At 47.5% G+C, this 27,384-nt stretch overlaps 5 protein-coding genes and 2 non-coding genes across 9 annotated transcripts; 2 read left to right on the plus strand and 5 right to left on the minus strand.

The window, feature by feature from the left end:
- Window positions 1-1,436: 1,436 nt before the first annotated feature.
- Window positions 1,437-4,892, minus strand: rps4x (ribosomal protein S4 X-linked). Its single transcript, XM_061764443.1, has 7 exons — window positions 4,819-4,892; window positions 3,767-3,844; window positions 3,513-3,693; window positions 2,952-3,049; window positions 2,716-2,887; window positions 2,488-2,645; window positions 1,437-1,592 (listed from the first exon to the last, which is right to left on the minus strand). Exons 1-7 carry the CDS (start codon window positions 4,819-4,821, stop codon window positions 1,491-1,493), a joined length of 792 nt encoding a protein of 263 aa, XP_061620427.1. The 5' UTR covers window positions 4,822-4,892; the 3' UTR covers window positions 1,437-1,490.
- Window positions 2,374-2,443, minus strand: LOC133473040 (small nucleolar RNA SNORD61). Its single transcript, XR_009786951.1, has one exon. It is a non-coding gene; the product is annotated as a small nucleolar RNA SNORD61 (small nucleolar RNA).
- Window positions 3,161-3,229, minus strand: LOC133473039 (small nucleolar RNA SNORD61). Its single transcript, XR_009786950.1, has one exon. It is a non-coding gene; the product is annotated as a small nucleolar RNA SNORD61 (small nucleolar RNA).
- A 1,958-nt stretch (window positions 4,893-6,850) lies between the features above and the next one.
- Window positions 6,851-13,028, minus strand: cited1 (Cbp/p300-interacting transactivator, with Glu/Asp-rich carboxy-terminal domain, 1). 3 transcript variants are annotated; one of them, XM_061764612.1, is made up of 5 exons: window positions 12,893-13,028; window positions 11,167-11,300; window positions 10,004-10,068; window positions 9,162-9,274; window positions 6,851-7,788 (listed from the first exon to the last, which is right to left on the minus strand). In XM_061764612.1, exons 4-5 carry the CDS (start codon window positions 9,165-9,167, stop codon window positions 7,285-7,287), a joined length of 510 nt encoding a protein of 169 aa, XP_061620596.1. In that variant the 5' UTR covers window positions 9,168-9,274; window positions 10,004-10,068; window positions 11,167-11,300; window positions 12,893-13,028; the 3' UTR covers window positions 6,851-7,284. The 3 variants fall into 3 exon arrangements, with proteins under 3 accessions (XP_061620596.1, XP_061620595.1, XP_061620597.1); XM_061764611.1 differs by having other exon boundaries at window positions 11,421-13,028; XM_061764613.1 differs by lacking the exon at window positions 9,162-9,274 and having other exon boundaries at window positions 11,421-13,028.
- A 463-nt stretch (window positions 13,029-13,491) lies between these two features.
- Window positions 13,492-15,480, plus strand: znf16l (zinc finger protein 16 like). The gene is made up of 3 exons (XM_061764558.1): window positions 13,492-14,199; window positions 14,297-14,443; window positions 14,522-15,480. Exons 1-3 carry the CDS (start codon window positions 13,494-13,496, stop codon window positions 15,151-15,153), a joined length of 1,485 nt encoding a protein of 494 aa, XP_061620542.1. The 5' UTR covers window positions 13,492-13,493; the 3' UTR covers window positions 15,154-15,480.
- A 249-nt stretch (window positions 15,481-15,729) lies between these two features.
- On the plus strand, window positions 15,730-18,903 carry sstr1b (somatostatin receptor 1b). Its single transcript, XM_061764585.1, has 2 exons — window positions 15,730-16,291; window positions 17,288-18,903. The coding sequence occupies exon 2, from the start codon at window positions 17,371-17,373 to the stop codon at window positions 18,469-18,471; it is 1,101 nt and encodes a 366-aa protein (XP_061620569.1). The 5' UTR covers window positions 15,730-16,291; window positions 17,288-17,370; the 3' UTR covers window positions 18,472-18,903.
- Window positions 18,904-19,577: 674 nt separating this feature from the next.
- Window positions 19,578-22,872, minus strand: cd248a (CD248 molecule, endosialin a). Its single transcript, XM_061764532.1, has one exon. It carries the CDS (start codon window positions 22,689-22,691, stop codon window positions 20,445-20,447), a length of 2,247 nt encoding a protein of 748 aa, XP_061620516.1. The 5' UTR covers window positions 22,692-22,872; the 3' UTR covers window positions 19,578-20,444.
- Between the last annotated feature and the right edge of the window lie 4,512 nt (window positions 22,873-27,384).

A 27,384-nucleotide genomic window follows, 5' to 3' on the forward strand; every position in this document is an offset into this window, starting at 1 on the left:
TCTCAAAAACATTTCCGCAAATAGCCCAAAAAAACAAATAATTCACCCCCACTATGAAACATTTATAATTGCTCAATACAAGAAGCTTCTCAGCTCACTTGAACATAGTTTTTTGATGCTACAAGATGGCGCCAAAGCAACACTTAGATGTGGAAAGGAAGTGCCTGCAGCAAAACTACAAGTCAAATGTTCGAGCAAAGATCTGGATAGTGTCAACATTCGCATATTTCCGCAGGAAAGTACCCCGATCTCCCACTGCCCCCCCCCCCCCCCCCCCCCCCCCAGCCTGAAAACATCCCCACATCTGGTCATCAGGCGCAGCCCCTCGGGCCCCCTTCGGCAACCCCTCCCAGACATGAACCGGGCCCACCTCAATGTTTTTTTGTTCCAGCGGCGGTCTGTTGTGCAGAGGAGGGCGTTTGCGGGGGCAAGAAGTTCAACATGGAGTGAGTGATGCAAAAGTCTTATTTGAGTAAGATTCCGAGGAGGCGACTCGCATGTTTGACAGGAACCTGGCAGCGTCTGCAAAAGAGAGGAAAATCTACACCGGTAACATTTGTTTTCCTGTGCAGTAGGTGATGGACTTGACAAAAAGTCCTTGAAAAAAAAAATTTGGGGCGGGGAATCTGTCTCCCTTTGGAGCCAAGGAACTATGTTCAAGTCAGTTGAGGAGCTTGATGTCACGCTTTGCTGCCATCTTGTAGCATCAAGAAGTCATTTCGACAACACTATGTTCAACTTGAATATTTGTTATGCTGTGTCACTGTACTAAAAAATAAAATTAAATGTAAAAAATAAAGTCACCTGTATGTCATCACTTGAACACAAATAAACATTGAATTTGCGACAGGGACGCAGTATTTTAATTTTTTTGGTATTCTGAATCAAATGTGTTGCATTCACATTTCTTACGGCAATACAGTGAAAATCCTGCATTTGGCCCCAACCGTGATTATAAAATGTTCATACCTTTTTCATCTTGTGACACACTTCCCAGGAGAGGATTCGCCTCCTGATTTTGCCCATGGGACTCTTGTACCTGTCTCAAAGTACAAAAATAAATAAATTTAGCCATAATAATTTCAAGTTTGCTAAATCAATTGTGGTTGCTTTAGTGGCCACTTGTGTCAGATGATTTTGCCTCGCTGCTGAAGCATGAAACATTTGGTACCCAAAAAAACGGGCACGGTATTGTACATCCTGTTGGGAGAGGCGTGGCTACGAAGGGAAGTCACGACAGACGGGGACACAGGACGGAGCGCGTGCCAGATTTCTGGGGCTGGAGCGCCGCAGTAAACATATGGAGCAGCGCTGGTTTGGAACACAGCGAGGGAGAGCGAGAGAGCGTGTGAGGATGAGGACATTTGGAGGATGGGTTGACGGGGAAAAGATGCATGAGATTGGGCATTTTAAAAGAAAAAAGGAGAAACCATGCATGTTTTGTAAATAACATTTTTTATTTTGAAAACCAGGGGGTGGTGTTGAACATTTTAACTGCTGCTTTGCTTGGCCGCCAGCCTCTTGTCCCTCTCCTCGGCGATGGTCAGGCGGATTCCCTTCCCACTCGGCATGGACACCCAGGGCTTGTTGCCCTGGAGACAAGGGATATTATTTTCATGATTGAAATGAAATCCGCGTCAGAAGTCATCATTTACCGTGAACCCCCGCTATGTTGCAGTTTAGTTTCTGCAACCCCGCAACATCGCTGAGTTTGAACCGGCAGTTTTATGGCTTCTTAAATTTCAAGTTGTGGGACTTCAAGTGTAGTATCACAAATGAGTCACGACATGCCAGGCAGAACTGAAATCGACTGGATATAGATGGAGCGTAATTAATAAGAGCAGAGAAGGTCCCCTACAAACATCCAGTAATGCCCTCCGTTCCCAGAATCACGAATATGCCTGCGAGTATTGTTGATACACTGCATGTGTTGATCGTGTGTTTAAGTAGCAGCTTTTTGGATCTTTATAATTACCTGAACATGTACGCTAATTTCACATTGTATGTTAGCATTAAGCTAGTGTCTTTACAAAATGATAGTATGCTTGAACATTTCGGTGTTTAACGAGACAATATCTCTTTAATTTTTTTTTTTTTTTTTTTCACAGTAAACTTCAACTGAGAGTCCAAAAAAGCTTGAAGCAAGCACTTTGCCTCTTATTTTGAAAACTCTCAAAGTGAGAGGGAGAAAAGGTGCTCAGGAAAATGTTAAGCATTTTTTTTATTATTATCAAGTTTAAATCTGTTAAAACCAGTGTTAAACCTGTTCATAAAAATGTTTTCATATATGCTCTCTATATGGCAGCTTTTCACCATTAGCAGGTAGGCGTGGAACGTATTGACTGCGATAAACGGGGGTTCACTGTAATTGAGGAGCTCAGAACTTCTTAGAGGATTCAGTCGTGTTTTTTCATTGCTGTCAAAACCACAAAGTCATCGTTGCTCCAAGTTTAACGGTTAACGGTGTTTGGGGCGTCATCATCTCACCTTGCCAATGACAAAAATGTTGGACAGCCTGGTGGCAAAACTGTTCCCAGTGCTGTCCTTGACGTGCACAACGTCGAAGGAGCCGGGGTGGCGCTCCCTGTTGGTGATGATTCCGATTCTGCCCAAGTTAGCGCCTCCTGTCACCATGCAGAGGTTACCTGCGGGACGGGGCGGAGCTCATTAAGCAGACAGTCCTATTGGTTCTGGGCCGCGAGCGCCGGAACCTACCGGTTTCAAACTTGATGAATTCGGTGATCTTGCCGGATGCCAGATCAATGCGCACCGTGTCGTTGGCCTTGATGAGGGGGTCAGGGTAGCGGATGGTGCGGGCGTCGTGGGTCACCAGGTGGGGGATCCCCTTGGTGCCGACCAGAATCTTCTTCACTTTGCACAGTTTGTACTGCGGAGCGACAGCGCAGCGTCACAAGGCGGTCGAGACGGCGAGCCGGGCGCCGGCTTCTTACCTTGGCCTCCTCGGCGGTGATGCGGTGCACGGTGAAGCGTCCCTTCACGTCGTAGATCAGACGGAAGTACTCGCCAGTCTTCTCGATGCTGATCACATCTGCGTTGAAATAACCAAACCCGACATTTTTATAGAACACAACCAAGCGTAACTTAAGGAACATTATTAACAAAACAGTAAAGCCATAAACAGAGGTTCACTGTAATTGCGGAGCTCAGAACTTCTTAGAGGACTGTCTTTTTTTTTTCATTGCCGTCAAAAGCACAACGTCATCATTGCTCCACATGTGAACATTTTGACGGCCGACATTTGTGCCGTCACCATCTCACATTGCCAATGACAAATATTTCATTCTGTGGCGTTACACTGAACAAAAGTTTTGGCGGGGGCTGTAGCCTATTGCAGCTTCCCCGTACACATTTTGCAACCCTTTTGGAAATGTTTATTGGTAATAAAAAAAATTATTAGTAGGTTAAGTTAAATTGGGCTCATTGCTTTTTGACAGCTCTGCATAAATTATGTATTTATTTTTTAAAACTCCACAGCAAATGGACAGACTCACCCATGAATCCCGAAGGATAGGTGATATCAGTGCGGACCTTGCCGTCAACCTTGATGAACCTCTGCATGCAGATTTTCTTCACCTCATCCCCGGTCAGGGCGTACTTCAGACGGTTCCTCAGGAAAATGATGAGGGGCAGGCACTCCCTCAGCTTGTGGGGGCCGGTGGAAGGACGAGGAGCCTGAGAGAAAGCGCACATTTTCGGGATCCCATACCAGAATGGAGACTCGAACGTGAGAGGAAAGGCTACTTACAAACACTCCAGTGAGCTTGTCCAGCATCCAGTGCTTCGGCGTCGCGACGCGCTTCAGGTGCTTCTTCGGTCCTCTGGCCTGGAGGACAGAAATCGGAAGGGCGGTAAAGAAAAAGCAGAGCAAACAAGCCCTCTATCACTTTTTGTCTGAACTATCTAGTTCCGAACAGTCATCAAACTTCTCCTCCTGACCTTACCATACATAACCGACCTGTTTGAACTGTTAAAAAAATAAATACATAAATTGTTCACCACTCCATAATTTTAGTTACTTTATTCATCCACAGGGGGCTCTTCACTGTTCCATTAGTCTCCACAAAGAAAACAAGATAAATGTGACATCATCAAACATTACAAACAGGCTTTTTCTTGGACAGAAATTAAATAAGTTATGATTCCAGTGCAGTATTATGCGCAGGAATTAGTGGCAAGGGGATCAGTGTGAAAAATGTTGACATTACAGAGTTGAGAGAATGGAACATTAGCATATTTGGACAATCAGTATGTACAACAAACACGCACACACTCATATAGATTTTGTTTAAGCGCAAGAGTTACTGTCAAGCAGCTTAAGATGGGTAAAAACACGCTACAAAATTTCAAGCGTACATTCTTTACGTGAATACAAGGACGCGTGGCTCCACTCGCCGAGCCCGGTTAAGTTTTACTGACTAGCAAGAGCAGTTAGCAAACCCGGCCGTCGCCTGGACCGGCAAACGGATGAATACGAATGGAGAATTCACCACTTCACACTAACATATTTGGCAGCTACATGTACCCGTACGCCACATTTATAACGCGGTTCCGTGAATCCATTATCGGACAGGGATAGCGGCGGCGAGGCTAACGCTACGGGAAAAAAGAAAAAGACACCGTCGAGCAAAAGCTCAAAATCCGCTACGACAGACGCGTCTTTGGACGGAAATATAGACTTTAGAAACATTGTAAGACGTCGTATTATAAACTCGTCTATTTACGTTTAGGGGAAAACAAAGCGAAAACGTGATGTTTCAGGATGATTTGAGAGAAGAACGGCCATAGAATAATGCTCACCATGTTGAAGTCTGAAGGGGAAAGGACTTCGTCACTTCCGGTGTGGAATCATAAGGCCGCGTACGGAACACTGGGAGGTACAAAAATACTTACAGTAGAAAAAGCATTTTATACAATTCATGTAGCACAGATGTATGCTATGCTATATAAGGATGTATCTATTGGGATTTATAATAGAAATATTTCACAAATGTATACAGTACGAACTTATTATTTAGATACATGTATACATCTGAAAATATTGTGGAGTGTATGACATTATTATAAAATATAAGTTAAAAACTATTCAGAGAGTAAAGGGTTAGGACTCGAGGTTTTCGTTTACTACTATTATATATATTTATAGTATTCCATAAATTAATTATAGAGAAAAAAAACACTAGATGGCAGTATCTCTTCGCATTTGGAAGTAGTCAGCAGAACGTCAAATTAAGCCTTTTTTTCCACATTTTATCCACATTCGGAAGACATTTTAAGCACTTGACTTTTATTGGTCGTATCTGTGTGTCTGAAAGAAACAATACTATATACATGTTGATACAGTGTAAGAACTGTTTCAAAGTTGTTCTATCATCATTTTATTTATGTCTGGACAAAAATACAAGCATTTTTTTTCCATGAGAACCGCAATCATTTCAAATAAACAAAAGACGAGGGTGAGCAAAAGTGTCTGAAACAATCACTAAATGATATTGTGAGAGAGAGAAAAAATGACAATCAAGTTTGAGGTCTAGTGGATATTAAAAGTCGACACCCTTGTTCAAATGCCAGGTTTTTGATGACAATGAATCATTTTAATTTCCCCCCCATTAATGTTTACCTGTAGAACTCATTTGAAAAAGAAATTCAATCTTTTTGAGAGTGGAAGTGGCTGTGTTTATAATTAAACCAATCACATTCAAACTCATGCTAAGAGGGAGTCAGTACACACCTGCCACCATTTAAAGTGTCTCTGATGAACCCTAAATAAAGTTCAGCTGTTCTAGTAAGCTTGTACATACTGTACATGTCCAAAGAATCTAAACAAGTGCTTGATTAGCAGATGTGGCAGAACAAAAGGCATGGTGCTACTGTGTTAATTGATAGTGTACACGCTTCGTTTATGGCTTTTCATGTCAAAACCCAAATCATCTTGACATGAAAAGTACACATTGGAATAGAGATAAAATAAAAACTTGACAGAAATTCGCCCCAAAAAATCTCCAGCAGGTAGACCTCTGAGAGGGACAATTTGAAGATTTAGTTGGCGCGTGTGAAGCAGAAATAACACTGGCTCAGCTGGTACGAAGGCAGCAATGCAAAACTAAACAAAAAACAGATGGAAGCAACCGCGATAATTAGCATCTCTTTGTCACCTTAATGACAACAGAACAATGAACGACGCATCACGCGCTCTGACACAGGCCCTCGTTGTCCTTCCAGCCTAGACCGACATCAGCCACTGTTTAGTGTTCTGCTGCAGCTTGATTCCAAAATGAAAAGAAAGGGGAGTGCCAAGAGATAAGCACTTGTCAGACAATTACTTCCTTGTGAGGCCACAGAGAGAGCGAGAGCGAGAAAGAGAGAAAGAGGAGGCTTTTTTCCCCCCTCGTGAGAGCACAGTGGAATATTGTCCATTGAGAAAAGAGCAAGCGTACTGTTGCTCATCATAAAATCCGGCGTCCCACTTTCATGTTCCCGGACGGCGAAAAGGAGCAACAGGTGTGTCTTTGTGCATCCGTCCATCAGCTTGTTCTCATTAAGGCTCCACCGTGGAAGAAACAGGAGACAGCAAAGGCTCCTTGTTTCATCTCCTTCATGGTTCCTTTCCTTCCGAATATTACAGTCACATTCATCCAGTGGGACAGATGATTTTGATCAGGAAAAAGGCACAAGTTTGAGTACAAAACATTTCACCATGACACCACTCGTAAACAAAACCTTACTTGTGATTTGAGAAGTAGGGAGGGCCATTGAGAAACCAGAAAATGGCTTGAATGAGGGTTTTGCCCTTCTAAGTTGATTGTGTGAAGTGTCAGTCGGGAGGATGATGTTGCGTGAAGTGTTTGGAAAGGAAATCGTTTAAGTTTATTTAAAAAAAGAAAAAAAGATAAAACGTGGTAGAAATTGAGACGTTAGCATGACTAAGACAAGCTAATTAGTTGACTTTTCTGTTGCTGGGGTTAATGGCACAGATGTAAATTTTTTTTTAGAAGGAAATGGATAGCATGCTGTAGTCTCTTAAGCAGGTTAACCATTATGCCCAGCTAAATTACTCAAAAACAACCCCAGCGACCATTTTCTACATAACTGTAAGAACATGTGATCCACTAAACTGATGACAGAGGTTTGGATTCTAGTTTGTTCCTTTAGGACTAGCTACTTTTTTTTACAAACATTGAGAAGACACAGTCCTTTTTCACCGAGGTCTGAATGGTGTCAAAATTAAGCTAATGTTCTCAGCCGTTGTTCTTTTAAGGTTCTCGCTTAGCAGCCAGCCGGCACATCTGACATGAAGTCAAACTCGTTTTGGCCCAGCCAAAGTTCGGGCAAGTCATTTGCTCGGTCCAGTCCGAGCTCCACCACCAGCGACGTGAGGACCTCCTCGTCTACGAGGTCAAAGTCCGAGACTCCGCTCGGGCCGGCGCTCTGCGTCCCTGCCCCGACACCCGCACCCATCCCCCCTCCGGGGGGCCCCGGGATCTGGTTTCCGGCCCTAAATCCCCTTTGAACGGCACCGGGCGTCAGGTGTCCCACCGAGGACCCCACCAGGTTCTGGTAGTGAGAGTTGAGCTTCTGCAGCTGCATACTGGCGATGAGGTGCGGCCCGGTCTGGAGGCAGAAAGGCTGCAGCTTGGGGGCCGAAGGGACGGCGCCGGGGGACGGGGAGAAGGTCTTGGAGGCAGGGTAGTGGAGCTGGGAGTTGAGAGGAGAGGAGGAAGAGGAGAGGTCTTTCATCGCAGCACCACGGTACAGCAGTGAGGTCATCACCTGCGCCAGACAAAACAATAACATAGTATTCATTTTTATTCTGAAAAGTCATCTGGTGGCATCTTGGTGCCAAGGAAACAATGGAAAGCGAATTCGACTTGGTTTAGAAAAAAAAGTACCTCGGTGTATCTGTAAAAAAAACATCTTTGGCTTCCAGGATTTTAATATCATTTTTTTTTTTTGTCCAATTTACTCCTGGTCCCAGCCAGTGCACTGCCAAAATACAAAATCTTAACGAGTCAATTGATCTTATTTATAGTTCTACTTTCACTGAGTGATGTCTTCTTTGAAGTGAAAGAAAATGCAGATGGAACTAGTATGAATTGACTTGATGAGATTCTTAAAACAAGTTCTTTTTGTCTGCTTGAACATTTTGAAATCAGTAAAAAATGTATTGAAACAAGTACACTAAGATGTTTTTTTTAAAACGAGAAATAGGACACATTCACTAGGTAAGATTGGCTTTTTTTTAAGTGGCTCGGAGAGTTCCAAAAGCGCCCGGCTTCTTCTGGTGAGCAGCACGTGAGAGCCCGATGACTGGCAACGAGTCAAAGGAACAATTATTAATTCATGACAAATATTCCAGCACTCGTTTGAGGCCTTCCTATCGTCTGTGTGCTCTCGTGACCCCGGCAAACAGGCGAGGAATCCCAAGTCACAGCCGCCTGGGAAAAACGCACGAGACCACATGACTCGCTCCAGACTCCAGTGCGCGTTTCTGTGTGTTATGTTCGGCTTTACTTGAACTCTGCTTTTCCTCATGATCTATTGAGCGTTAAATGAAGCTTGAAAAGCCCTCGGGTACGAGCAGGCTAAGGGAATGTTTGTCGGCCTTAGTGAGTGTGTGTGTGTGTGTGTGTGTGTGTGTGTGTGTGAGAACAACAGAATGTTTGATTGGGTCACAGGGTGGGAGAAATACCAGAGATGACAAAAGTAACTCTCACTCTAAACTTAAAATACATTCACTGCCATTGACGGCTTTAAAAGTCAAATATCCATGTTGGGAGGGCTGGCAATGTTTACTACGGTTTACTATGATCCGGTTGACTGACAATCTACGCAGACACGCTTTGAGTATGTTATGGAAAAAAGTAATAGGCCCCCAGGGGGGCTTATTACTTTTTCTCCCTCGCTGTTGTACGTGGAGCACGTAATGAAAAAAAAGGCAGGCACGCAGCTGCACTCGACTGATAGAGTTAACACACACAATGACACCAAACAGCTGTCGGTGGCAGCTCGGTCGGCGTGTGTATTCATCAACTGATTAGTGTCAGGGCCAGGCTGAGCCAGACCGCGCGTGCACACACACACACACACGCACACCACAAAAATGACAAAAACAACTACGAATATCCATTTTCTATAACGCTTGCCGTCATTAGTGTCGCAGGTGAGCTGCAGCCAGCTGACTTTGGCTCGGTGTGCTCGCAGGTGACGTTTGCGCAACTCGTTCTCGTTTTAGGCCCCGCCACAGCAACAGGTTCTACTGCGGAAATACAAATATGAAGTAGAAAACAATTTAAATCAATCAAAGCGGCAAAAAAAAAAAAAAAAAAAAGAGCGTTTTCAACAAATGACGGATCTGCGTTCAGCTATCTACGTCGGCGGCGTAGAGTGACAGGCAAAGCGATTGTTTTGTGAACTGACGTCAGGATCATTGTTCCTCTCTCAAGTTTTGAGAGGAAGGACGGTGGGAGACGCCGCCGAGGGAGACAATGTTTCTTTCCGGTTTCTTCCACCACTTTCTGTGCCCCCCCCCAACCCCAACGGTCGATGATCAGCGCCGGGGGATGATTCAATTGTAATTGTTCCTAAATAAACGTTCGACAATAAACAATGCTTGAAGATCAAATGTACTGACCTTTGGGAAGTTAAATACAACAGAACTGCACTGAGGCAGTGATCTGCAAGAATGAACAACTGATTATTGGACTCTGAGGGCAGAGTTGTCCTAAAGTCAGAACGTGTACAAATATAGTACTTTCCAAAGAACCAGACATTTTATTAGTAAGACGATAATAAGCATAACCAATTCTAGGGCATGACGTGATGTGACGCAAGGTGCCGCCAGCGAATACTTGACCTCGTTTCAAGTGTTATGTCAACACCGTCTGGAGGAGCCAGTGGAAACGGCGTGTGCAGATTTAGCGCACAAACTCCCACTGATGCATTGTCAGTCAGTCAGTAAGTTGTAACACCACCAGAAGTTACTCACCTGCGACAGATGGCCGGCAAAGTCTCAGAGAAAGATGACATTTGAAGGTGAGCGGCAGGGACGGACTGATGCGGAGACAAAACACACAACGGTCACTTTTGTTTCCCTCTCGATGGCAACACACTCACACACTGTCAGCTCCGCAGTACATAGCTCAATAGAAATGCATTGGTGGTGCCTCCTCCTCCTCCTCCTCCTCCCCTTTCTCTCACCAGCTCAGAAAGTGAGTTAGCATGTGTGTAATGGAAAAACAAGGAGCCGGATCCACCTGTGGGATCAGGAGATGTGCATCCTGAAATCTTTTTTGTATTTGTCGCTTTCCCAGAGGGAAACCGAGAGAGAGGGGAGTGCATGTTATGTCATGAGATTGACTTGAGAGTCAACGATTTGCAGAAGTTGGGTTCGGAACAAATCCACGTACGTCTCTTTGCTTTAAATGTCCTGACATTTCAATAAAAAAGTCGCAACAAATAATCAGCCGGACGGTCAAAGCGGATTCAAAGCAGCGTCTCATTTGCATAAATCTCGTTGGAAAACAAAACTGTCGAACGACTTTTATTTGCATCTCCTGCCAGAGATCGCAAACGCTCGAGAGCTCAGTCCGGCTCGGCTCCGCTGTCGATTTCCGTCGCCCGGCCCAGCCGGTTCCGCACATAAAAAGGGTGCAACCAATCACTGCGCAAGATCAGCAACGGCAACAGTCTTTCGTAATTCACAAACATGAGCCGAGCTAAAACCTACCGCTAAATATGCATTCATTGAAACACACTTCTTTTTGTAACGGTAAAGACATGAACAGCTTCATAAAAATCCTGTGAGTTGCGCAAGTGACACGTGTTGCCCGTCAAATTCTACGGATACAATTGCATAAATAACTACTCGTTAAACCTGTTAGACTCTTGTCTTTCTACAATCACAATAACGATAAAGACGTGCAATAGTTCTGACACTCACAAATTTGTACGTATCTCAGAAATAACACTATTTATTTTGGTGTACGCTGCTGTGTAATTGGAAAATGGGTGTCTCATTCTGGCACTTCAGCTCACAGATCCCTCTGGTGTATTGCAACGATATCATGAGGCGCTGTCATTCGCAAATGCGGCGATCAGAATTTGTTTTTATTTTTTTTTATTTAGGGGACCAAATCCTCTGTTACTCACTGAAACTGTTCCTGCTACTTTGTACCAAATCGTGGTGCCAATGAACTATGTTGAAGTGAGCTGAGGAGTTTTGCCACCCGTATTGTCTTCATTGGCACGCGTGGACGGCTCCTAAACCACATTCTTCAGATTGCCTGAAAAAAAAGGAGAGCGAGTGAGAGAGAGAGAGGGAAAGAGAGAGAAAAGGTGCACATGTAAACAACACTACTATACACAAACATGGCGGACAAGGATGGGCAAATACATGCACGCACCTAGTCACGCATGCACGCAGTGGCTGAGTAATTGCTCTGCTGCAGAAAAGGAGGATGTCCTGTTTTCTGGCTATTGTGGAGCTGTCAACATTGTCCTGGGTACTGCGTTTGTGTCTGTGCGTCGCAACCAAAATACTAGTAGAAGCTCGCAGTAAGGACCGCCGCGCACCGAGCGACGCGGCTGTACGTAATTAAACTAGACAATCGCGGGGGTGGGGGGTTAGTCGCCGCCGTCAATCAGGCGATTGACCCTCGCGCGAGGTCCACAAACAACGTCCCGTGATTGTTGAGGAAGAAGCGGATTGCAGTGGCCGCTGTACCGATATTAAAAATAATACAAAAACAGGAAATGGGCGATAAGTAAAAGGAGTGTGTGAATATTTCAGAGCCTGTGCATTGACTGTACTCGCACATTTTTGTGACAGAGACTCCTCACGCTCCGCTTTTTCATTCACATGTACCTGCATGTCGTTACGCATTTTTGTAAAACACAATATATACTGTATTATAAGTACTTTATTGGTGATACGACATGGGTGTTTTGGTTGACTGTCACAAATGAAGGCGCCTTTTCACCCTTTTGGGGGTGTGACTCCCCAAGTTACAAACAGGAAGAGACTGCAGACAGGAAAGGAGGAAGTGGGAAGGAAAGCGGTGGGATGCTTCCCTGCTTCCTGTGTCCTCCCTTTCCTGCCCCGGGTGAGTAAAAATAAAAATAAATATAATCAAAAAAAACATTTAAAATAAATAAATAACAAAGCTTTCACACAGTGACATACATACTTTTTTTTTTGTCATGTTACTATTCTTGTGTGCAAATAAAGTCTAATTCTATGAGCTGAAATCATCCAAAACGAGGAGTGAGAGGAGTGAAGTGCACGGAAGAAAGAATGAGCGACGAGACACAAAGAATGTGGGAAGAGCGAAAGGAAAAAGAGGCCAGTTTGTATTCAAAGTAAAATGGCTTCATTGTGTCCAATAATTAGCCGCCATCATCTGGCTGGAGGAGTCTGGCACAGAGGGCGCACGCACACACACACTCACACGCACGGAATTATTTGGATTATTTTGGCCGCTAGGGTGCAGCATGCATGTTGCAGTTGACTGTTTTTTTATTTTTTTATTTTTTTTAAATAATGCATGCAGAAGGCAAAAACGAAATGTTATGTGTGTGGTACAATTTAGAAAATCAGGATTTTACACATTCCTTTTTACATAGTTTTCAAAAACGGACTATTTAACGTTACATTTGCTTTTCAAATCTATCTATATCACCTTGTTTCATGTAGCTGGTCAGTAACATCATTGAAATATTTTCCTGAGCATCTTAAGTTTTTTTTTAAGTGATTTTTCCCTTTATTGCTTTTCTTTGACTACATAATTTTCTGTCGCAGTTTTGTTTTTTCGCCTAAAAATTAAAATACTTAAAAATATTTTGTTTTTACTTTCAAGAAAACACAAATCAAGCATACCCGAAAGTGTTGAGGTTCTCATCCTGGGAATAATGCTTGTTTTTAAATACCACATTGCCCGGAAGAACGCCAACGTCTGCGCGAGACTTTACCCCGCCCGGGTGGGACGTACTGGAATAAGGAACTGGTTGACCTTTTTTCTTCTTCTTCTTCTTTGGTCAGGCATAACTACGAATATGCAACAACTGCAGCCATTGCGCTTTCATGCCATTAATATTTTAATTGTCCGTTATTTTCAGGTGCATTGAAGGATTCAAATATGTGTATTAACCCGGCATCTTTATCAACGATTTAATCAAAATATAAACGCTAAAATGTGACCGTTTGTTGTCCTGTCGGTGGCAGCTTTTTTGCGGCTCACAAGGCACGTTGAGGAGCTCCATATCTCGCTTTCAAAATAAATGTAGTTTCCGCTTTAATTCGGAGCCCGCTGCCACGCGTTTCCCAACATGCCGCTTTTGCTTTGAAAGGAAATCCACCTCGTATCCGGTTTAATTATCTGCGCTTGCTTCACGAGCCACCACTGAAAATCGAAATCAGCAAAACATTAGCTTAGCTGACCGGCTAGCTTCAAGTCCGCTGCTCTTCATCAAACCATCCAATGAGCCGCAAGAGAAATCCGACTTTTTCGGGCACTCATCTGTCCCCCGAACGACAAGGGGGCGCGTTCATGGAGCCTCCCGTCTCGACGTGCCGCGCCGACGGCGATTTCCTCAACCTGGAGCCCGACGAGGAGCTTCTGTGCTCGGTGAGCTCGGTCAGCGAACACCTGGGCAGGAACATCAGCGCCGCGCTGGACGCCGCCATGGCCGAGATACGACACTTGCTCGGCCTCAGGATACGAGCGCTCAAGATGGAGCTGAGGGACAAAAGCGACGAGATCGCGCTGTTGAAAGCCCAGCTAAGCGACGTCCACAGGGATGCCAAAGTGGCTGGTCCTGATGCTGCGGAGGCTTCCGACGCCGCCGCCGCCGCCGCCTTCAGGAGCTCCAAGATGCTCAGCGTAGATCCTAAAAGAGAGAAAAAGTCCCTCCTGCCCGGGGTGAAGAAAGAGAACATCGACGCGATTTGCGACTATTTGATGAAAGACAAGAACTCGAGAGGGGCCACGGAGATGGAGGGAGGTGGCGAGCAGGGCAGCCAGGAGGAGGATCCGCATCCCCTCCACCTGTGGCCGGACGGCGGGATGGGCGCCTCTGGGCCTGCTGGGCACGGCGATGACATCTTCAACATGCTGCCCTCCAGCAGCAGACGCTTGTACGACTACGAGTGGATGGCACCCATGGAGTACTCGTCAGACCTGAAGGGTAACGCGCATTCACCTCAAATGATCAAAGTCCACTTACAGAATACTATTCCATAGACCCGACTTGCGAATTTTGGCTACACTTTGCTTTTTTTTAGTTGGGAAGCAGCCCGAGTGTGAGAACGAGGAGGAGGAAAGCTCTTCGGAACAGACGGCGGCCCGCTTCCCGCACGTCCAGCCCGCCGATTTCTCCGCGGTGCCCGCTTCGCCCGGGGAGGGCGGCGCACACCCGCATCCCGAGGCAGGTGGGTGACGCCTCGATTTGTGCACATCGCAGAGAGGAGGAGAATCCAAGTATCCGATCGAAATGTTTGCGTTTCCAGGCCAGCAGTTCCCCAACCAGACCTTCATCTGCTCTTTGTGCGGAACCTTTTGTCCCGACTCGGCGTTCCTGGAGGAACACGTTAAACTCATACACCCCGACACGGCCGGCACCCAAGATCTCCAGGCCGCGACGGCCACCGCGGGGGATAAAGGACAGGCGGCGGACGGCGGGGAAGGGGGACCTGCCAAAAAGGAGGTCCAACTCAAGGGCAGGTACGAGTGCGGGGACTGCGGTCGCCATTTTAACTACCTGGGCAACCTGCGGCAGCACCAGCGCATCCACACCGGGGAGAAGCCCTTCGTGTGCCCGGACTGCGGGGAGCGCTTCCGCCACGCCGCCCGCCTCAAGAGCCACAGGCTGGTGCACAGCGGCGCCCAGAGCCCCTTCCCCTGCCTCCAGTGCGGCAAAGGCTTCTCCGTCCTCTCCGGCCTCAAGAGACATCAGCGGGTGCACACCGGCGAGAGCCCGTACGCGTGCCCGCAGTGTGGCCGACGCTTTAAGGAGCTGGGCAACCTGTACACCCACCAGAGGATCCACAGCGGCGCCACGCCGTACTGCTGCCAACAGTGCGGGCGCAGCTTTCGCCACCTGGGAACCTACAAGAGTCACCGGTGCACGCCCGCGCAGTGACCGGATGACGCAGAAGATCGCGTGGCTTTCGGTCAATACCGCCCGCGATGAACTCCGCGGGACACCTGATGGACTTGGCGCCATCCTCGCGGTCTGCTTGTGCTTTTCTGATGATGTCACGCAAAACACAGGGAACGATCGAATGAGACGCTCGAGTTTTGGACGTTTTCACGCTTTGTGCACAAATGTAGTCGTGTTTAACCTGCATCATGTTCTGTTACACGCCATGTCTTGCCAATTTTGTGTTTCAAAACAATTGACGTCAATGCAAACCACTGACAATCCCTTTTTTTTTTTTTTTTTTTTTAAATAAAAACCTATCAACCAGTCAATGTTTCTGAGTGTATTCATTTTTGTATGCACTCCTTACAGAGATGACACATTTTTCACAATCTTCTCTTTTGTTGTTAACAATCCAATTGTGCACCTGCGAGACGATGCGGTGATTATACATTCGTACGATTCGCAGTCGTAACGGCACGACGACGGCGCGGCCCGCAACGACAATGAGTTCGCCGCCTCCAATCAAATAGCTGTTGTCCTAACTGCTAACTGTAGGAGGCACTGCACCCCCGCGGCAATCTTCTTTGCCCGACTTCCCCAAGTCCCCGGTTTGAGCAAGATCTCGTGCTCGAAGCGAGTCAGCGATCTCCTTCCTGACAACCACCTGAGGCGTGCTATCCTGTCAGATACTGTGCAGTACTGCTCTCATGTACCTAAAGGGTGGATGACAAATCTCTACTCCAATGTAATTGAAATTGGGTTTGAACAACAGGACAACATTGATTATGTCTGTGTGATTTATTTCATAGACATTAGCTCATGTAAATGAAGCTCTATTATCCTCTTTCACAGTTTGTGTATAAGGCCATCAGCTAAAGACGCATACTTTCATGCGGCAGGCAGACGTGAAGATGCAGCTTGAACTATGTGGAGCTTGGCGAATAGACGGCAAGAAGGATGTGAGACTGAGACAGCATGCTAAATAATGAGAGAGGGAGAGCGAGAGAGAGGAGAGGCAGCATGAAGCGGCTCACACGGCAGTCGGATGCTGACATACTCGGAGGACGTACCGGACCGGCACAGGATGCGACGCGTGGGCCGGTGAAACCATCGCCGCGACCAGACGAGCTGGGAGGTGAGGGAATAGCAGACAGCGATGGTTGCAAATTCATTTAAAGACACGGCGATTCCGAAAGGTACCGGAAAAAAACGTTGCGTGCGTTCATACAGATTGCCGTGCGAGGTGGTCGGCGGGGGTAGAGTAGGACAGGTGGGTAGGAAAGGTGGGACAGGACAGACAGGGTAGGACAGGTAAGGTCTTAACCTTACCAGGACAGGGTGGGTTGATTGGTAGATGAACTCGAATTGGGCAGGCAATGACGTCGCCCCCCGCAACAGACTCACAAGCTCAACCGTGACCTGGCGTCATCCCGCTGGTTACGTCAGGATCGAGGCATGTTTGGAACAATTGACGCAAGATGAAGAACTGATTGCACTGAATATGTACTGGAGACTTTGTACTTTCTTCTTACTCCAAATAGACACAGCCATAATTGGTACATGAGTTGAACAGTATGTGTACGATTGTACAAAAGGTGCAGACGCACTGTAACCTCCAGTTATTTGCACGAGAGGGGCTGCCGTGAAAGAGTTAATCCAACGTCAATCCCCCGAATTGAATTGAGGATGCATTGAAAAGAACAGGATTTCCCCCCCCCCCCCCCCCCCTCCCCCATCCTAAATACACCTCCATTATTGCAACAATGACTCGAGGTGTCTGTGCTTTCATCCATTCAGTTAATGGATGTGCGGTCCTCGCTACTAATTCGGTAGAAAAGGATAATGGAGGCCAGTGCTAAAGCAGGGAGCATTCTCTCTCTCACCCCCACAACCCCAGAAATCTTTCCTTTCATATTCCATCCAGTGAGGGCCGTTAATGCAACTTCAAAAGCGTGATTGCGGCCGTTCGAGCAACCTGAAGGTTGGCTTGGCGCCAACTCAAGATTTGCGGGAGAGTGCCGAGTAGAAGCTAGCGACTCTAAAAGTTGTGAAAGGACAACACCAGCAGAAGGCAAGAAAAAGGCCTGGTTTATGAGTGAGATTAATAACTTTCATTTTATTGTCTATTCAGGAACACGCAAGGGAGCCAAACAATAGCGACAACAGCACTTGAGCTCCCGCAACGCTCCAGATCAAGCAGCTGGCGTAGCGATCATGGATTTTAATGAGAGCTTTGAGGCTGAGCCGACGGGCCTGGCGTCGAACGCAAGTGCGGACTACGAGGAGTACTACCCAGATCCCGATGCCAGTAAAATCATCATCCCGTCCATCTACGCCATTGTCTGCTGCGTGGGCCTGACGGGGAACGGCATGGTGATTTACGTCATTCTCAAGTATGCCAAAATGAAGACGGCCACCAACATTTACATCCTCAACTTGGCCATCGCCGACGAACTGTTCATGCTGAGCGTCCCCTTTTTCGCCACGTCGGCCGCCGTGCGTCGCTGGCCCTTCGGCTCGCTCATGTGCAGGCTGGTGCTGAGCGTCGATGGCATCAACATGTTCACGTCCATCTTCTGTCTCACCGTGTTGAGCGTGGACCGCTACGTGGCCGTGGTGCACCCCATCAAGGCCGCCCGCTACCGCAGACCCACCGTGGCCAAAATGGTCAACGTTTGCATCTGGGGGCTGTCGCTGGTGGTCATCCTGCCCATCATCATCTTTGCGGACACCGTCCCGGCCGAGGACGGCGCCGTGGACTGCAACTTCCTGTGGCCGGAGGCGTCCTGGTCCGAAGCCTTTGTGGTCTATACCTTTCTTTTGGGATTTCTCCTCCCCGTGGGGGCCATATGTTTGTGCTACTGCCTCATGGTGGCCAGGATGCGAGCGGTGGGCCTGAGAGCCGGCTGGCTTCAACGGCGGAGCTCTGAGAAGAAGATCACCCGCATGGTGCTGCTGGTGGTGGCCGTGTTCGTCCTCTGTTGGATGCCCTTCTACGTCGTCCAGCTGGTCAGCGTCTTCCACGGGCCGCCGGACCCCGTGGTCACCCAGCTCTTCGTCATCCTCAGCTACGCAAACAGCGGCGCCAACCCCATCCTCTACGGCTTCGTGTCGGATCACTTCCGCCGCTCCTTCCAGCGCATCGTGTGTTTCCGCTGGCTGGAGTCCGGCATGGATGCCGAGCAGGTGGATTACTGTGCTGTTGCCGTCAAGGGGCAAGCCGCATGCCCCCAGCTGGATTTCCCCAAGGACTTCACTGCCTCTGATGCGGTGTTTCGCAACGGAACGTGTACCTCGCGCACCACCACTGTGTGAACAACTTTCCCAAAAGAAAACTTCAAAGATTATTAATAGTGATCGCGGATGTTGCGTTGTGTTCTGTAGATCCAAAACTGGTTGTGTCTTTTCACTGCAATGGAAACACAGTGGTACCTTGACTTCCCAGTGTCCCAACTGAAGTCTTTTGTTTTACTTGTTTCCATGTGTTTGTTTGTACATAAAGTAGATGTCCAGTATATTGCTGTTCAGTTGTATGTAGTTCATCATGACCGTTTGTATGTACAGTACAGTAGGCTACATCCATTGTTTCCATTTGTTTGCCTGTATGTACGGTAGATGTAAATTCATACAAAATGTTTCTGGACTTGTTCTAGCTGCTTATATTGCAAATAAAATGACAAAGCTCTAACCCCCCCCCACCTTCTTTTTTTTTTGTTTTGTTTTTGTTTGGGCAAAAGAATAACACACACAAAAATAAAAAAGCGTCCGGGTCCAAATGAATTAGTCACGTCAGTTTTGCGAAGCTCAACTATTAGGGTTACCTTTTGTTTTGAAATGCTTCGTCACTTCTCACCAGGAAGACAGACATTAGATAGACTTGATGGAGCGAGGACCCCCTTTCTATCCAACCCTCCCCTGGAGAAATGGTCATGGACATAAACGGCTCGCATGTGTTTTCTATCAGCGCTCATCCGACACACTGTCTGGAATCGCACGTTATTCAGATGGGGAACAACAACAACATTGTTCTATTCATAGTTTTGTAACAGTCAAAACGGAGCCGTTATATTTGTCTCTTGAATTCCGCTTGCGCAGTGTCCATTCAGGATGTCCATCGTTTTCAAAGTGCAAAGATCACACGATGACGCTCGACCAGAGCCAGCCAGTTCCGCCTCCGACACGTCACTGTCCAAAAGCGGGACTCTGTTTTTCATCAACAGAATGGAAAACTCACGGCAACCCCGCAACAGGCGAAAGGCATTTGTGGAATTTGCAGCCGTAACGTCGTCACCAACAATAATGTCATCCATAAATCAGTCATCCACCATACTCTTTTACTGAGCGCTTAAATGTTGGATTTGTTTAATGCCGATAACAAACGTTCACGCACAGCCATAGTTTTTATGGTCTTACAAATGATATCAAAACGACATTTTTATTATTTTTTCCATTCACAGTCAAGGAATACAACAGAGATCAACATGTTATTGGTCAACGTGAATAAGTGAAACCATTCCCGGCAAAATCGTATGCAAATTTCAATGCATTTGTTTGGAACGTACGCATTTGTTTGAAGTGTTCGAAGAGCACTTGTGGTTGTCTTCATTCTCAAACAGCTGCATGTGATTCAACATGGCTGGAAAACATTTCAGGCTCGGGGAGGTGAGGTGGAGACGAGGGGCGGGTTCGGATGAATTAGGGTTACAGTGTGACTGACGGCCAAAGTCAAGGTTCAAAAAAATGTAAGCGCCACCCTTCCAACATTCAACCCTTCACACATCTGCACGCCAAACTTGTTTTTTTTTTAAGGCTAACCACAAAGGGAAGAAAAATTGCTCGTAAAGTAAACATTGTGTACATTCCTTTGCATTTCGCAGGGCTTTCACGGCCAATTGTGTCGAGGAAGAAAATGATCCACGACAAGACTCGAGACTTGACAATGGAACTTTTGGCCTCGAACGATAGCGCTGACTCGATTGCGCTGACAGAAAAATGACAATGTGCACGATTCCCTGTTTCGTGCACTTGTGAGCAAACCGTACCTCACAATCATCGATAATGAATGCAGCTGACACTTGTCTTCAGTTGTGAAGTGGGGCAACAAATCAAGTGGTCGGTGTATGCAACCTACAAGAAAAGCAACACCACAAAGAAAAAACGTTTTCAGTGTCTCTCACTTCCTATGTTAAAGCGCATATTCAACACTGACAAAAGGCTTCCACCAATAGTCAACTTGTTCCAATCAGGATGCCTTTTCACATCTGAATGCCATTTGGGGTGCTCTCGATTTAAACATGGTTCTTGACCCCCACTGAAGGGCCAGGAGCCCCCTGTTTGTCATGAGCACCGGAGATCCAGTGGTAGCAGTCAGCGCCGGTCTTGCTCCGAGGCCGCACAGCACAGCGGGTACAGTAGATGATACCCAGGACCACCATTAACACAACAAAGATGCAGACGGGTACCAAGAGGCCCACGAGCAGCCAGGTCCTACTCTGATTCGGCTCCCTGCCCTCCTGGACGGCATCGGAGTTTGTGACTGTGGGCGGCTGAGAGGAAGTGACCCGAGCGGGCGCAGCTTTGTGGGTGGTCGCCACGTCGTCCACGTCCCCCCCCTGTTTTTCTTCCTCCCGGGATTGTTTTTCTTCCTGGGATGTATTGTGGTAGCTGGAATCAGTAAGCATGTCAGACGCTGTGACTTTATCCTCTGGATTTCCTTGGTTCTGGATCACAGTTGGGAATCCCGCCCACCAATTCCAAGCTCCCTCTGAGATTGTAGAGGTCGAAGAAAAGGGGAAAGGGGTGGTCTCCTGCTCTTCTTCCTCTGCCTCATCGTCATAAAAGCCCAGAGTGGTGGTGGCGATAGTAGAGAATGTGGGTGCTGATGTGGTGGTGACGGCGGTTGACAAAAGGTCAGCGTGGCCATCTGTAGCTTCCTCCTGTGTCGCAGTCTCTGGTGGTAGATGAAAAATGTCCTCCTGTGGTGCGCTAGTCACCCAAATCACATCAGAACCCCAAACTTTAGGAGGGTCCGTCAACCAGTCGAGCGACTGCTCCCCCTCTGGGTCCCAATCGGTTTGGCCGTGGGGTGGGGGCCACTCATAGTCCACAGGATCCCATACAGGTCCAGGCTGGGGGGTGAGCCAAGGATAGGGTGGGGCGGCACCGGCTTGGTCGCCTATCTTCTGACATGAAGACGAATGAGACAAGACGAGTTGGTACCCTTCCTCACAATAGCACTCGAAGCCACCCTCATAGTTGACGCACATTTGCTCACAGGTTCCCGCTATCTGGCACTCGTCTGTGTCTTGGCACCGACTGGGGTCCTCGGGCTGTGGTGAGAACCCCAAACGGCAGTGGCAAATGAAGGAGCCGTCGGTGTTCTCGCAGGCATGCTCGCATGGATCGCTTAGGCACTCATCGAGGTCCTCGCAGACGCCATCGTCGTCGAGGTGGAAACCCTCATGACAGCGACATTCAAAGGTCCCGGGAGAGTTGACGCAACCATGCTCACAGGGACTCTGGAGGCATTCGTCCACGTCCAGACAGCCGTGTTCATCTGGAGCCAGCATGTAGCCGTCGGGACAGGCGCAGCGGTACCCCTCCGAAAGAGGCACGCACTCAAACTGGCAGTTGGCTTCTTGACAAGCGTCGGAGAGGAGGCAGCTCTGGCCGTCATCTCCTAACTGATAGCCCTCTGCGCACTCGCAGTAGGAGTGTGCGCCGGCTTGCTTGCAGAAATGCTCGCAGCCGCCGTTATTCTGCTGGCACCAGTCCTGCGACGCCGGAGGGTCAGAACAGAGAGGGGCATCTCTGGACCACCCCACTGAACCGTCTTCCCTCACCAGACACAGTACCGACTGCTGTTCTGTCTCGCAGGGCACAGTCGCCACAGAGCCCAAGGGTATGTGGGTCAGAAGGGTGCTTAGAAGGTTAAATGGCGTGGCATAGAAGGCGTTGCCCGAGCCCTCACTCCACAATGCAGGACACATTCCTTTGTAAGCATAATGGCACAGATAACCATCCACAGGCACAGAACAGGACCCATCCAGCCATTTAAAGTTCTCACTTGGCTCCTGAGTGTTGTACCCCATAACCACGCAGCGGGGCACCGAGCACATGGTGTGCGAGTACTCTCTCTGCCAGTTGGTGTATTCTGTGTCCTGGTCACCCGTCGTCCACGAGAAACCGCGAAGAGGTCGCGTGGCGGTGCACTGGCGAGGTTGCCGCTGCAGGCCGATCCATACTTGGACCTTGGTGCGTGAGTGCCGCAAGTCCACGGTGGTGAAGAGAGCGTGGACGGCGGCGGCGTCCACCTCGCGCTTTAGGGTGGCCAGGTTGCCACCTTTCTCCTTGCAGGCCCTCCATGAGTCCAAGAAGGTCTTTCGCTGGAAGTAAACCACCAAGCAGCCGTCCGCATTGCACAGCGAGTCTCGCTCCCTCAAATCCTCGGTCAAGACGCAAGAGAAGCCCCAGAAAAAGCAGGCCAGCAGGGAGGTCAAGAGGGGAGACGCAGAACCGCTCGGCAGGGAGCCCATTCTTTTTCCTTTTCCAGCCGCCGATTCGAGCCTAGCTCAACTTTTCTTTCTTCATTTGAACTTTTTCTTTTGGGAAACGCTCTTCACGCTACCCTGCCGGAACACATCTGAACTCACTGCAGTCGGGCACATGCAGAGCTCAGGAAGGGAGGGAGGGAGGTTGAAGAGAAGAGGAGAGGAGTTAAGAAAAGTGTTTTTGGAAGAAGTGGGAGGAGGGGGTGGGGCTCTGGTGGTGATGTATGTCAGAATGGGTGGGGGTGAAGTGAAGGAGTATGTCATATGGTTTACATAAATCTTGATCATGGATGTAGTTTGATACGTTGCCATTTGCACCTCACACACAATGGAGTTAAAGGAGTATTCTTGGCATAATCAACTTAAACAAAGATGCTATCGTACAATGAATTATCTCCTCTTTCCAATTTGCTGTAATATTTCATCCATGGATGTTTTTTTACAAAGTCATTTATCTTCAATCCGCAAGCCATTGGCTAGACACCGTTCTGCATCTTTAAAAGGAACGGACCAGAGGATGGAGGTCATCGTCCTGATCGCACACATCTGCTTTCCTCGTCCAAAACACACACACAGACTCGGCCAGGAAGAAGATAGCATTTCCTGCAGAAAAAGAAAAAGGTTCACGAACAACAACTCCAGCTAATAAATCTCCTCGATAGTGATGGGGAAGTAGGGAAAGTTGTCAAGGTCGGCAGCGTGGAGAAAGAGGGCCTCTGGTTTTGCTATGAAAACAACCACTCAGTACTGAAATGGAGACTCGTGTGGAGGAAGGGGTAGATGTGGGGGTGTAGGGCAGAAATTCTGTGTGAAAGTGGATAGAGGAATGGGGGTACAGGGGACAGCAGTTTTCGTCCGGTGAGTCTGCAGAATAAATAATTGTGCTGCTTGGGAGCCGGAGCTGTTTAAAAAAAGTCAACTCACTATGCTCGTTGGAGTCCAGCTCCCAAGGTTTCCACAGATACACTGTATGCACAGTGTATATGTATGTGCATAGTGAGCAAAGACAACAAGTGAGCAGAGTATTAAATACAAAAAAAAGTCTTCATTACTTTCATCTGATCTGTTTTTTTTTTTAAATAGAAGCTCAAAGAATATCATTGACATAAAGTGGTTTGGCTGTTTTTAGGATCATCAACAGCCAACCACGAGACCAGCAGTAGGTAGGTTCTATTATTTGTTTATCTGTGCTAGACAAGAGCTACCATTCATACGCAGGCACGCGCCAACAACGCAACGCATGTCTCTTCAGCTAATAACATTTGGCTGGTTGGCAGGGAAAGCAGCTGGTAGTTTAGTACTTCCCTCCGATAAATATTCAACAGAAACCCGACACAATGTTTTAAATAAGGTTTTACAAGTCAGCAGGGGCGGAACGGGGGGGCGACTGGTTCGCACGTCTGCCTCACAGTTCTGACGACTGGGGTTCAATCCCCGGCCTCGCCTGGGCGGAGTTTGCATGTTCTCACCGTGCCCGTGTGGGTTTTCTCCGGTTTCCTCCCACATCCCAAAAACATGCGTGGTAGGTTGATTTAAGACTCTAGATTGCGCGTAGGTGTGAATGTGAGTGCGAATGGTTGTTTGTTTCTGTGTGTCCTGTGATTGGCTGGCGACCAGTTCAGGGTGTACCCCGCCTCTCGCCCAAAGACAGCTGGGATAGGCTCCAGCACGCCCGCAACCCGAGTGAGGATAAAGCGGTAGAGAAAATGGATGGATGGAAGTGAGCAGCGGTTGAACGACTGAAGATTTTTTTCGAAGGGAGTCGTCTATATGTGATGAAAGTTGAGTCGAAGTCAATCGATGAGGTCTTTGGTATGAATATTTTATGACTAGCGGGGTTCGGAATAGCAGAAGCTAGCAAGGCTAGCATCTGTTCTCATTCACTGCCATCTTATTTCCGTACTCAGGGCAGCGCAGATTATTAAGCGTTATAGTCGGGCGACGACAGCGGGCGGGCAATTGGAAGACCGCCACTTGGAAGACGAGATGCCAAAAACACGTGATTAGAGTTTAGTCGACCTCAAACTTTCAACACAAATGCGGAGGAGTAAATCGACTGGTCAACGAATCGGTTCGAATTCAAAAGCCCATTTCTCGCAGGGCTGCATAATTAGAGATCCAGACATAAATCACGTTCGATTCAGACTGTGGGAGAGCGAACCATTGCGCAACCGAATGCTTGGCTTGCAGCTTGCACTGCTAAGGGTGTGCATCTGATCAACAATCAGCAACGACGCCTGAAACAAGTTTTCTTGTTCAACCATCACACTTAAATGGTGGGCGTTCCCATGAAAAAGTCTGGAACATTTCCCATGAGTCTAACACTCTCTGAGTGAGTCACGCACGTGGATGTCCTCAGATCCCAACTCTCTGCCCACATGATGCTTCTCGTCTGTGATTGGAGCACTTTGAGTGTCGGCAGAGTACTCAAAGTGAGTTCACCAGTCTTCCGGTTGTTGTTGATTCCTCCCCCAGTCTACCCGTTCTGGCTTGCCAGGAAATTCCTCTTTATATGATTAACGCTAATCTCCCACCAGAAGGTACCAATACTCGAATAATCAATAGCTCTTTCTTCATCATCTTGGGAATGTCTTGACATCTGTATACTGTGCGGACTAATGTACAGTAGATAAATAAATGAATCCACACTACAAACAACGATAAACACGTTGCCGTGCTATCTTTGTAACTGAAGTCGAAATATGTGAGAATGCGAGGTGCTAACAGCGCTATGAGGAGACGTTGAGGTGTTACTCGACGTTGTCCACTGTCACGAGCTGCCCGCTACTATGGAGGCAGAAAAGGTGATGAAGTCAATGAGCTCCAGAAATAACAAACATTTCCAAAGTCCAAGTGAGCCAAAGCAGATGCAACATGCAGACGTCGCGTTAGAAAATATGTCCTTCGAAAGTTAAGGTTTAACTTCGCCAAGTTTCCTCAGACGCATCGGGATGGAAATGGACAAAAAAAAAAAAGGCAGCGGGTGCTGTATTTCACTTCTGATGGTCACTCCAGATGGACAATAACACCTGGATTTGGATAGAAATGCCGTTCGAGATCTTTTGAATACACTTTGATTGTATAGAAGCTGATATGGTTGATGATCCCTGTATCAGCTCTGCAAGCAGGAGTGAGCATCCGTTCGTGTCCGAACACCCCCCACCCCAAAAAAAAAAAAATTATTTGCAAAAACAGATACCTGTGAAAATGACCAGTTTGTAATGTGAAGACAAAGTGAGTCAGCGGACTGCAGCTACGATAAGCAATAGCATGCAAAACAGTCCTGCAAGAATAAAAAGGGAAGCTCCAACGGATACGTTGCTCCAAGCCTTGATCGTAAGAAAAAATAAAAATAAAAAAAATAAAGTGTTTATTGCAAATTGCCAGCGACTGCACAAGATAAGACAGAAAGGGAAGGAAATGAATCAGAGAGATGCCGTTGTCATTCTTGGAGACAATTCTCGCCTTCATTATTGCTCCAAACTAATTGCTTGAGTCGGACTAGAGATTTCTCTTCCCCGGGAAAATGAACTCTCTTAAGGTCGCTTTTAGGATGTACGACATGCCATCCTTAATGACGCCTCCTCACTATTAAAAAGCTCGAACGGTCTTAAAGGGGAGACTTGATCACAGACCTTCACGTAAGAAGGGGTGTGCTGTAGTTGAATTCACATCATCGCCATGCATTGGGGACCATAACGGTCTGTTAGCAGCTCGTAGCGCTTAACATGCCTTATTAAGCAAGAGCGCTTAGCGTCCGTGCAAGGTAATGCTGAGGCAGATGAAAACCTGGCAGGGGGTGGGGAGCAGCAATGTGGGAGGACGGACTGGAGGCCAGCCAGCTCGGCTGTGGGAGAAGTCGGGGAAATGTTTATCATGCTAAACCCCCCAGGGAAAATCGCTCTGGGAGGCCAACATCAAACCGTCCGGCGAGGGGGGGGGGGTTGACCAATTTCCCTCCAGATGCTTTCTGGGAAACTTTATTTGTTTGGAAGGCGTGATGGTGGAAGATGAGCTGTGATGACGCCAAAGTGACCACAATGCAATTGTCTACCAAAGCAAGCAATTGCCTCATTTCATGGCAAACACGAAAGCAATGGTTTCTTAATCCAAGCCAGGCGTGAACACGTTCTTTTGTAGCACGGAGAAATCGTCGACGAGAGGTTACCGAGCGACGCTCGTCTCGGGGAACCGACGTCAGTGACGCCCCAAAGGCCGTTCAGGGAGCCTTGTTTTCACTTAACTTACATGAGGAGTCCCAGGGTTGATTGGCCCGAAAACATTCTCACGCTCTCAACGGCCCTTTCCCCAAAACACAACAGGAAGTGGAGGTCAAGCGGAGGGACGGTGGGGGTCTGCAATGTGGTATTCTAGTGCCATATATGTCTGTATTTGTACGTCGATGCCAGTGAAGGAGTTGCTGCGTTTTCTCAGCACCGCTGTATTTATAGCAGCAGCAAGAACCCCCCACCCCCCCCCCCTCCCCATCGGTTCCAGTCGAACTGGGCCCACAAGGCCCTAAAATACCAGCAACAATGGCACCCAAATCCAAGTTAACGACCAGTCCACTGAGACTTTATATGCTCTCACATAATTAAAAACTTTCAGCTCTCGTCACCTACTTGAAGGGGGAAAAAAAAGGACCAAATGAATTTCATTTCCTCCAGATTTGACTGCT

Source organism: Phyllopteryx taeniolatus, chromosome 23, assembly GCF_024500385.1.
Source record: "Phyllopteryx taeniolatus isolate TA_2022b chromosome 23, UOR_Ptae_1.2, whole genome shotgun sequence".
Lineage (NCBI taxonomy): Eukaryota > Metazoa > Chordata > Actinopteri > Syngnathiformes > Syngnathidae > Phyllopteryx > Phyllopteryx taeniolatus.

Excerpts from the sequence above, each read along its gene's own strand:
- rps4x (XM_061764443.1), bottom strand. Across the intron at positions 3,694-3,766 it reads ACAAGCTCACTGGAGTGTTT|GCTCCTCGTCCTTCCACCGG; the intron begins GTAAGTAGCCTT and ends GCTTTCTCTCAG. Across the intron at positions 1,593-2,487 it reads ACATTTTTGTCATTGGCAAG|GGCAACAAGCCCTGGGTGTC; the intron begins GTGAGATGATGA and ends CCTTGTCTCCAG.
- znf16l (XM_061764558.1), top strand. The coding sequence starts at position 13,494 with ATGAGCCGCAAGAGAAATCCGACTTTTTCGGGCACTCATCTGTCCCCC. Across the intron at positions 14,200-14,296 it reads GTACTCGTCAGACCTGAAGG|TTGGGAAGCAGCCCGAGTGT; the intron begins GTAACGCGCATT and ends GCTTTTTTTTAG. Across the intron at positions 14,444-14,521 it reads ACACCCGCATCCCGAGGCAG|GCCAGCAGTTCCCCAACCAG; the intron begins GTGGGTGACGCC and ends TTGCGTTTCCAG.
- sstr1b (XM_061764585.1), top strand. The coding sequence starts at position 17,371 with ATGGATTTTAATGAGAGCTTTGAGGCTGAGCCGACGGGCCTGGCGTCG.
- cd248a (XM_061764532.1), bottom strand. The coding sequence starts at position 22,691 with ATGGGCTCCCTGCCGAGCGGTTCTGCGTCTCCCCTCTTGACCTCCCTG.